This window comes from Octodon degus, unplaced genomic scaffold (genome assembly GCF_000260255.1).
Source record: "Octodon degus isolate 3935 unplaced genomic scaffold, OctDeg1.0 scaffold00072, whole genome shotgun sequence".
In the NCBI taxonomy this organism is placed as follows: domain Eukaryota; kingdom Metazoa; phylum Chordata; class Mammalia; order Rodentia; family Octodontidae; genus Octodon; species Octodon degus.
In genome coordinates, this window is record NW_004524648.1 from 354,519 (window position 1) to 364,392 (window position 9,874).

The 9,874-nt window shown below is 43.5% G+C and overlaps 1 protein-coding gene across 6 annotated transcripts in view; it reads right to left on the bottom strand.

The window, feature by feature from the left end:
- The window catches only part of Rap1gap2 (RAP1 GTPase activating protein 2), a 270,799-nt gene that overhangs the window by 69,060 nt on the left and 191,865 nt on the right, over positions 1–9,874 (bottom strand). For all 6 annotated transcript variants that reach the window (XM_023719944.1, XM_023719943.1, XM_004635324.2 and 3 more), the window contains 4 exons: positions 5,793–5,837; positions 5,049–5,081; positions 4,454–4,666; positions 2,481–2,584 (listed from right to left, as the gene is read on the bottom strand). In XM_023719944.1, coding sequence (XP_023575712.1) covers positions 2,481–2,584; positions 4,454–4,666; positions 5,049–5,081; positions 5,793–5,837 — 395 coding nt within the window. The remainder of the gene's footprint in view (positions 1–2,480; positions 2,585–4,453; positions 4,667–5,048; positions 5,082–5,792; positions 5,838–9,874) is intronic.

The following is a 9,874-nucleotide window of genomic DNA, read 5'->3' on the forward strand; positions in this document are numbered from 1 at the left end:
AGCAATTAACCACTAAGAAGAATATATGCAGTGTATTATTTGTTGAAACTGTACTTCCGATTTGATTTGAAACTGTCTCATTGCTGTTTATCAATAAAACTTTGAAAAAAAAAAACAACTTAAGGCAATAAATTTTCTTCTACATACAGCTTTGACTAAAACCTTCAAGGTTTTTTTGTGTAATATTGTAAAGGTCATTACTTGCTAAATATTCTGCAACTATAGCTTTAATTCTTCCTTCGGACCTAAAATTACTTATGAAAGTATTGAGATTTTTATTTATAAATGGGTTTTCAAAAATATTCTTTTTCTCTTAATTTCTAGTTTTATTGTCAACTTGTAAGTGAATATATCTAGTAGTATGTTTGCTTTTAAAAATGTATTTGTCTTTATTTCATGGTTCAAACATTCTTAAATCTATTTAGTACCAAGAATTACTTCAAGATTTTTAAAAATAGAAATTTCAAATAAAAACCCCATTTTAAAAAGGAGCAAAGCTAATAGACAGTGCACAACAAATAAATGCAGGGGCTCCTTATTTAGTGGTACAAGAAAAAAATGTATACAAACAGTGTATAGACTCTATTTGGCAACTCAAGGCACACATTAGGCTAGTGATCTGGTTGTTATATATTTGAGACATCAATGAAATACTCCCGAAGTCTGTGGCAAACGAGGGAAGAAGGTGGGATGGTAGTCATTGCCAACAAGTGAATTTCACCTCTGGATAAGTTCTTTCTTTTTGGTAGAGCTGCTAGGCCATGGAGCCTATTTCTTATGCCTGGTTGCCAGTTTGGCCTGCCAACCATTCCAAGTATATGAGGTGACTGTCCAGTTTCCTACTAGTGGACAGCCTCCCTCTGCCACCCTACTACTGGCTTTCCACAACAGAGAGCCACAATTAAACTTACCTTTGGCCTCCCCAAGTTACTGCTTTCAAATGCTTTTGACTCAATACAACAAAAGCAGTTCAATATGGAAAGATCTCTGAGGGGCTCCCCGACACTCTTAAAGAGTATGGGATCCTTCCAAAATCTTCTATTTCATATTTCCATATTGCTTTGCTTTCTAAGGAGGGGAAGCTGAAGTTCAGCACCTGCAGTTTGGTCCTACTATTCCATAGATTCTAATTTTAAAAAAACTACCAAAGTGGGCATTGCTTTCAATCTTGATGCAACATTTTAGTAGAATACAGCTTTAGACAGCTTTAGGGAAGGAGGCTCAGATCCTTGAGTTCAGTTGTGACTTACTCAGAGATCCCAGGCTATCCTGGTTTCTTAAATTAATTTTATATTAATCCTTCATAGAATTGCCTCTAGCTATTTACTTGACTCTTCCACGCCTTGCACATACTGTCTACCCAGGTGAGCCCCTGCAAAAGACAACCACTTCCTTTCTGAATAAGAAGCAAACTGCAGAGGGATGTGGCTGAGGACTTCCTCAAACCACGCTCTCCTGCCCCACTGCTCCCAAAGCAAGGTCACATATTCTTATTCCTTCCCCTGTTTGTTTATTTCAACAAGTATGGATTGAGAACTTCACAGGTTGACAATAGACTTCTAAACACCATCCAGCCCTTGGCTTTTCTGCCTTCGTGTCCCCAAGACCCCTCAATAGGGACAAGAACAGATTCCTTTAGGATCCCATAGCATCCTGATCAGAAGACTAATAATGTTCGTGACACATATTAAAATTCTGTTTTGGTGGGATGGGAATATAGCTCAGAGGCATAAGTGTCTACCTGGCAAGTGCAAGGTCCCAAGTTCGATCCCCAATATAGCAAAATAAATTTAATTAATTAATTAATTGATTTAAAAAACTGTAAGATCCTGTTTTGGGGTCAGGGATATAGCTTAGCCTGGCAAATGCAAGGTCCTGAGTTCGATTTCTGGTACCAAAAATAGAATAAAATTAAGTTAAATTAAATTCTGGTGGGTTTTTCCCCCCTGTTGCTAAATATAAGCCTGTAGGGAACAGGAACTAGGCCTTAAGCATGTTAGCTGAACCAAATAAAAATCAGTATCAATTCCTGACCTTGAATAGTTCATACTCAAGTGAAATGTCCTGGCTTCTGCTACAAATGAGGGCTCCTGTCACACTCCAGCTTCAGGAACCCAGCATACACAATGAACTCTATGGGGTCCGCCTTGCAATGGTGGTCACCACAGAAAGTATTATGGTCAGCCCTCTCCGAGACATGGACATGTTGTCTCAGCTTGAGCCATCTCTATTCTATTTAGGATCCCATAATGACTGTGACTTCCCATCACAGTCTCTCATAATAAAAAGAGGCAGGTAGGTGTCTGTTCTAGGTGACCTTTGAGAAAATTACACCTGGGTCTCCGTGCCTGGCAACTTTATCTGCAGCTCCAGCATTCCAGCAAGTTGGTCCCTCCAACTCAACCAGACTAGACCAGTATTTCCCTCCCCAGGGAGCCCCACCTGGAAAAGGTGTGACCTGGACCAGTACAACAGCCCACCTGAGAATGATCCGAAGGTACTCAATCCCCTCCGCTTCCTCGCACTTGATGGACAGGATCAGGTTCCCCAGGCTGCTGCCAGTACAGTAAAAGTTTAGATGATCCTAGAAATAGAAAATCAGGTATGAATGGAGCCTCCAGGAATGTCCCCCAAAACCACTGCATCACCAAGAAGGAGGAGCCCCATGGAAATGAGGGAGCACAGAATGCTGCTGCTGCTGCCACAGCCATTTCATGATATTCATGACCACAACCATGACATTAATAGACACCTCAGGATATGCCAGATGCTGTGCTGTGTGCTTAATAACCATTATCCTATCTAATGCTAGCCAAGACCTTATGCAGGAGATGAGATGAGGTCATCACTCTATTCCACACAGAATGGGAAACCAATGGCCAAGTAAGTTAAGTCACCCCTCAGGGTCATACAACCAGTGAGTGACACATTGAGGATCATTGAGGATTCCAACCCACATCTGTCTCAACTCCTCACCAGCAGATATTGAGCTGACTTTCTCACTCCCAGGGAGCCCACTCAGCATCCTAGACTGTTTGGGAAAGAAAACTAGAAGGAACCCAGCACCTTCACTCAAGAGAAGCTCAGAGGTCCTCAGCAGCAGAGGTACTCTGTATGGCCCGGGGAGCACAGTTTACACACACAGAGGCCCCCTGAAGGGGTGTGGGACCCCAGGAATCTGTATACTGACGAGACTCCCAGTAGTTCAGTGGTTTGGGTTGCAGCCTCCTCCAAATGAGACTCTAAAAAGTCCAAATCTGACTGAAGGTAAACATTTTCAGAATCAACCTTCCCAACCTGGGGAGTCCCAGCAATTCTGAAGAAGAGATCAGGAGAGGCATCACTAAGACTACAGCAAATGTAGCTTTTTGTCATTTGTTTTACAATAGAACTCATACTGCCATTGATCCTTCTCAAAATTCCTCCTCTCCCCCTTGAATATACTTATCATTTTTCCACTTTCTGAAGCAGTTCTGAAAGTCTTCCTGTGAGTGTCTTTCGTTGTGCTCTCCTGGCCACCTCCATGACCTAAGTCCAATCAACGTGTTTGCCTTTCACAGGCATTTTGAGTGCAGGAAAGAACCAGAGCTGCATGTGCCGTATCTGGCAAATGCGATGGATGAGGACACATCATCAGTGTTTGCAAACCTGCCTTTCCATCGGATGGCACAAAACAGACGCATGCGCTATATTTTAGATCACACTTTGTAAACAGATTCACAATAAAGAACTTCCAGAACTGCTTTAGAAAGCTGTAAGGACAATGGAATTAGTGTGCTCAAAGCGAAGGGAAGTATTTCGAGGGAGATTAATGCCAATGTGAGCTAGGCATGGTGGCGCACACCTGTAATCCCAGCACTCCGGAGGCAGAGGCAGGAGAATCACTGGGAGTTTGAGGCCAGCCTGGGCTACACAGTGAGACCCTATGTTAAATTAAAAAAAAAAAAGGCAGTATATCTAACATTATTTTAGCATTCACTGTGCATTTTGATCACACCTTATATTTAAAGAAATAGAAATCTGTCACTTCGGAGTAGTCAGAGGCTCACAGCACGTCATCCAGTCCATGTACTACTCAGAAGATCTGTCTCAGCGCAGTCATGGAGATGGCTAGCTAGTATGCAGGTGGAAACAGAGGTTTCCAAGGCTCAAGGACATACTTTTCCTTAACAGTTACGAGTCCGCCCCGACACTTCCCTCCTGCCACCTTCCACAGCACCTTCTGGAGAGGTATGTCTTCACAAGGACCCTTCACAGGGGTTCTGTACTGTACCTGCCCAGCCCCAGGACACTGCCAATTAGATCTCTCCAAGAGAGGCAGCAGCAAGGAAGAGGACGGCCCTGAGAAGACGTGGCAGAAATAACAGAGGGGCGCCAGAGCCAAGACTCCTGCATCCCCAAGGGTGCTTCCTTCTTGGCAGTTCTTTTCTCCCAGGGGCCCCTCGGGCCTCACCTTCCCCAGGAAGTGTCTGCGGTAGGCTCTGGCCTCAGCCCTGCACTCGAGCTTATAGCCGAAGGTGTTGGGGTTGAGCCCGTCCTCTTCCTCATCCTCACAGATGCTGCTGCCCAGTGATGTTGGTGTGCCCACGTTCTCCGGGTCCTCGATCCAATAGCCACCAAACTGGGGCAGGATGATCAGAGGGTACGGGCCCCCCTTCTCCACAACCTGAAAGCAGAGTGAGAGTCTTACCATGCAGCTGCCCTGAGACCACAGGGGAAGCAGAGAGCACCAGTGGTGCCCCCGCCACATATACACACACACTGTTCAAGAGGAGCCTAGTATCTGAGGCCAAAAGCAGTATCACAATTTTCTAATGCGAACCCTATGGCATTTCCAGCTTCACTGGCTGACCCCAGGACCCGGGGTTGCAAGGCTGGATAGACACCCCCAATTTAAACATAGACAGTCTCAGGTCACAGAGGCAAAGATGGAAAGAGGCCTCAGTGCGAGTCCCAGGCCCAAGGTTTTCCTCCCTGGGGTTTGGGAAGAGCCATCTTCTCCCCAGAGAAGGGACTCAGATCGGGCTCCTCAGCAGGAGGGGTCCTACCTCATCAATGCTGGGATATGGAATATAGTCATCCTGCAAGACAAACCAGACAAAAACACCATTAGTTCTGAGAGCTCCCATAAAGCCAGATTTCTGTCTCCAAGTCCTTCCTTAGGGTCTAGGGAGGTGTTTGGAGACCTAAAAGGCTGTACCAAGACTACGGGGGAAGCACATGAGATGGAAGAACAGGGGGCAGCTCCACGCTCTGACATCTGAGATACACTGAGTCCTCTCCAAATTAATAGAACCTGACTGCAAACCCAAGGAGCTGGGGTGCAGCACACGAAGGTCCTGACCTTGCCTTCCCTGGTGAGACCAGCTTGTGCTCTACGGTGCTAAAACAGTAAGCTGTGGTCTCAGTCGGCAGCCCTCTATGGTAACTGAGCTAACCTTCAAGTGCTAAGCTCCACCCTCGGGCCCTGGAAATAGCACCTGGAGATGAACGCTGGAGTCTGGCTTCCCTGAGCACCGCAGGTGCAGGTACAGAACGGGGCGGGGCACAGTCAGTCAAGTCACCACCCCAGCGTCTCCCCAGACACCTCTACCCCAGTCTACTCTGAAGCTGCTTAAAGGCACTGAGCCAGGGCCCACTTTGCTGCCTACTGAGCACCAGTCAAAGGAGGGCACAGTCCATGTGCTGAAGTTAGGCAGACCCCAGGCAGGTGAGCCCAGCACGCTCACTGCTCCTCCACAAGCTCCTCCCACCCAGGCCCACCTGGCCACCTCCTCAGCCACCCAGCTAACCTTGTTCTTCTGGGGTCCTGGCCTCTGCTCTTCAAGCTTGATCCCCTGTGGAAACATGGAAAGAGGACCCATGGAAGCAAAGGTCTCTGCAAGGGTCCCAGTGGCGGGGTCCCTGGGCACCTGGCCCTTCCGCAGTTAGTGATAAGCATAGCATGATGGCTGCAGACACCAGGCCTTCACACTTTTCACACCTTGTGGCTTTCAGTCCTCACAGCTGCTCCAGGTGAGGCAGCAGGAAGCTAGGTGAAGAGCATGGACCAAGGTACTAACCCGAACTGTGTGCTGGAACCAACGGAAAAGGTTATCTCCTTTCTGAGTTTCCTAATCTTGTAGGAAATAATCTATGTACGAAAAAAGCACAAATAAGGAACCAAGAGATGAAAAGAGAGATTCCTGCTGGGTGTGGTACTACATGCCTGCAAACCCAGCACTTGGGAGGCTGAGGAAGGAGGATTGCTACAAGTTCAAGGCCAGCATGGGCTACATAGTGAGTTCAAGATTGGAGAGATCTTGTCTCAACAAAAACCGGAGACCTCCAGGAAAATGGTGCAGTGGAGAGCAATGATAACTCAGCTTCGCCAAGGTTCTGGATCCAGACACTGGAAAACGATAACTTGGAGAAGAAAAATAGTAAATTCCCAGGAATCAGGGAATTTCCCCCTGACAGGAAAAGTAAAACAGACAGAGAAACTAAAGAGAACGCACACAATGTGAAGAAGGAAAGGGACAACCTCATGTTCACCCCAGCTCCCAGTTCATGGCTCTGGCAGAAGGGAGACCAAATCTACAGAGACAAAGTGAAGGCCGGGGAGGACTCCAGAGGGCTTCAGGGAAAGATGTGGTGATAAAACACATAGGTGCGCGTTTTAAACCATAGGGAGAGCATGGACATTGCTCCTACATGAGCACTTCAACAGGCAACAGTTGAGGAGTGACTCCAGTCCAACCTCCCACTGTAGCCCTGGAGAGTGCTCGGCTGTAGCCACTCCAGGGAAGGCTTGATGGTCTGAAACCAGGACAGGGGCACCTTCAGTTCAGGGCTCCCAGTGTTATATTCTCAGTGACTGAAAGACAGGCACCGGAGACAGCCATGATCAGGGAGCAGTGGTCACAGAGGAGAACAAAACATCCCCTGAGGGGTTCTAGCTAGAGGGCAAGGCTTTGCACCCACAATGTGCAAGTCATGGCACTGGTGCCCTCACCCTAATCATGCAGTTTATGTAAATTAAAAAGAAATGAAGGGCCAGGGAGCTAGCTCAGTAGAATAAGTACTTGCCTGGCAACTGCAAGGTCCTGAGTTCAATCCCCAGTGCCGGGGGAAAAAAAAGAAAGAAAGAACTAAAATGATCCCATGCATATCATCAGATCATAGTACAATGAAGCTAGTAATCAAAAAAAGAAATTACAGAACAACTACACCAACACATTGAAATCAAATAATACCCTCTTGAATAATCAATGGAAATTAAGGAAGAAATTAGACAGTTCCTAAAATCAAAAGATAATGCCTATATGGCACACCACAATCTATAGGACACAATAAAAGCAGTCCTAAGAGAAAAGTTTATAGCAGTGAATTCCTGCATCAGAAAACAAAGCAAACTCAAATAACCTAATGTACTCCAAGGTCCTAGAAAAAAACCAAAAAATCCAAATCCAAAGCTAGCACAAGAAAGAAAATTATCAAGACCACAAATTAAGGAAAATGAGTCTAAAAAAGTACAGAGAACCAATGAATCAAACAATTGGTTGTTGGAAGAATAAACAAAATAGACAAACTTTTAGCAAAATAAAGAAAGAAAAGACCCAAATTCACGGAATTAGAAATGAAAAAAGCAAAATCATAATGGATTCTGCTGAAATCCAGAGGATCTCTGGTAACTACTCTGAGAACCTGTACTCTAACAATGAGTTGAAAAGGTAATTTTTAAAAACTACCAACTAAGAAAATCCCAGGTCTCAATGAATTCTACAAGAACTTTAGAGACAATCTAACACAGACACTTCTGAAACTCTTTAATGAAACTGAAAGGGAAATAGTACTCCCAAAGTAATTCCAGGAAGCAACCATCACCTTTGATTCCCAAACCAGGAAAATGTTAATCTCTTTAGTGAACTCTTTAATGAACAGAGATGAAAAACACCTCTGTAATAAACACTCTCATTAATGAACACTAGTATAAAAATCTTCAGTAAGATCCTGGCAAACAGAATTCAACAAATCATTACGAGGATCACACCCCATAACCAAATAGGGACCATTCCAAGGACACAGGGATGGTTCAACATATGCAAATCAATAAATGCAATATACCAGACAAACAGAAGCAAAGACAAAATTCAAACGATCATCTCAATAGATACAAAGAAAGCATCTGACAAAATCCAACATCCATTGAAGAAAAAAACTTGAAATTATATATAGAAGGTCTTCATCTCAATCTGGCAAAAGCCATCTGTATCAAACCAATGGCCAACATCATACTAAATGGAGAGAATCTAAAAAGCTTCCCCTCTACAATCAGAAACAAGACAAAAACATCCACTATCACCATTCTTTTTAGTATAGTTCTCAAAACATTAGCCAGAGCAATCAGGCAAGAGAGAAAAAAAAAGGGGGGGTGACATGCAGAAAAGCAAAGAAATTAAATTATCATTATTTGTAGACAACATGACCCTCTACACAGAAGACCCAAAAAAGGCCACCAAAAGACTCTTAGAATTAATAACTAAATTCAGCAATGTAGCAAGATATAAAATGAATATACACACAAATCAACAGTATTCTGTACATATATAACTCACTGAGAAAGAAGTTAGGAACTCAATATTATTCACAACAGCATCAAGGAAAGGTAAATATTTAGGAATTCACCTAAGCAAGGAAGTGAAAAACTTGCACAATGAGAATCACAACACTTGTTAAGATAAGATCAAAAAGGACAACAGAAAACAGATATCCTCGATTCCTGGGTAGGTAGAACCAATGGCTATACTTGGAAAACTGTTACATAGATTTAATCCAATCCCAATCAGAATAATAGCATTCCTCACAGATCAAGAGAAAACAATCCTAAAATTCATATGGAACCAGAAGAAACCTAGAACAGCAAAGCAATCCTAGGCAACAAGGGCAAGGCATCACAATCCCCCACTTCAAGTTATACAAAGCTACAGTGATTAAAAAAAAAAAATCCAACATGGTTATTATCCTGTGGGTCAAGGGAACAGGCCAGAGGATGCAAAAACAACTTTAGGAACACTCCACTACCTTATCTTTGAAAAAGAAGCCAAATATTTAGAAGAAAAATAGGCTCTTTAAAAAATGGTTCTGGAAAAACTGGCTACCTACCTGCCAAAGATTAAACCTGTAACTCTCACCATGAACTAAACTAAAATCAAAATGGATTTAAGATCTATATATTAAAATAGAAACACTATGGAATAAGTGCCTGCCTGGCAAGTGCAAAGTCCTGAGTTTGATCCCTGGTACAAAAAAAAAAAAAAAAGGGGGGCATAAAATAGAAACACTAAATGTACTGGAAAACAAAATAGGTAAAACTCTTGAAGATATATAACAACAAAAATCAAGAAACAACTCACATTAAACTAAAAGGCTTCTGCATAGTAAAGCAAAGCACTATAGTGTGAAAAGATAATCTATAGAATAAGAAAAATGTTGTCAGCTACTCCTCAAAGGACTCAAAAAGTTAGGGCCCCCCAAATGTAAAGATCCAATCAAAACTATGAATCTGAAATGAATAGATACTTCTCTGATGAAGAAGTACAAATGGCCAACAAATACATGAAAAAATGTTTAGTGTCATTAGCCATCTGAGCAGTACAAATTAAAACAACACTGAGATTCTATCTCAGTCCAGAAAAAAATAGCCATCATTCAAACAAGGGCTGGGGATGTAGCTCAGTGACATAACCACCTGCCTGGCAAGTGTAAGGTCCTGAGTGTGATCCCCAGTTTAAAAAAAAAAAAAAAGAAGAAGAAGGAGGAGGAGGAGGAGGAGAAGGAGAAGGAGGAGCAGGAGGAGGAGGAGGAGCAGGAGGTGAAGGAGAAAGAGGAGGAG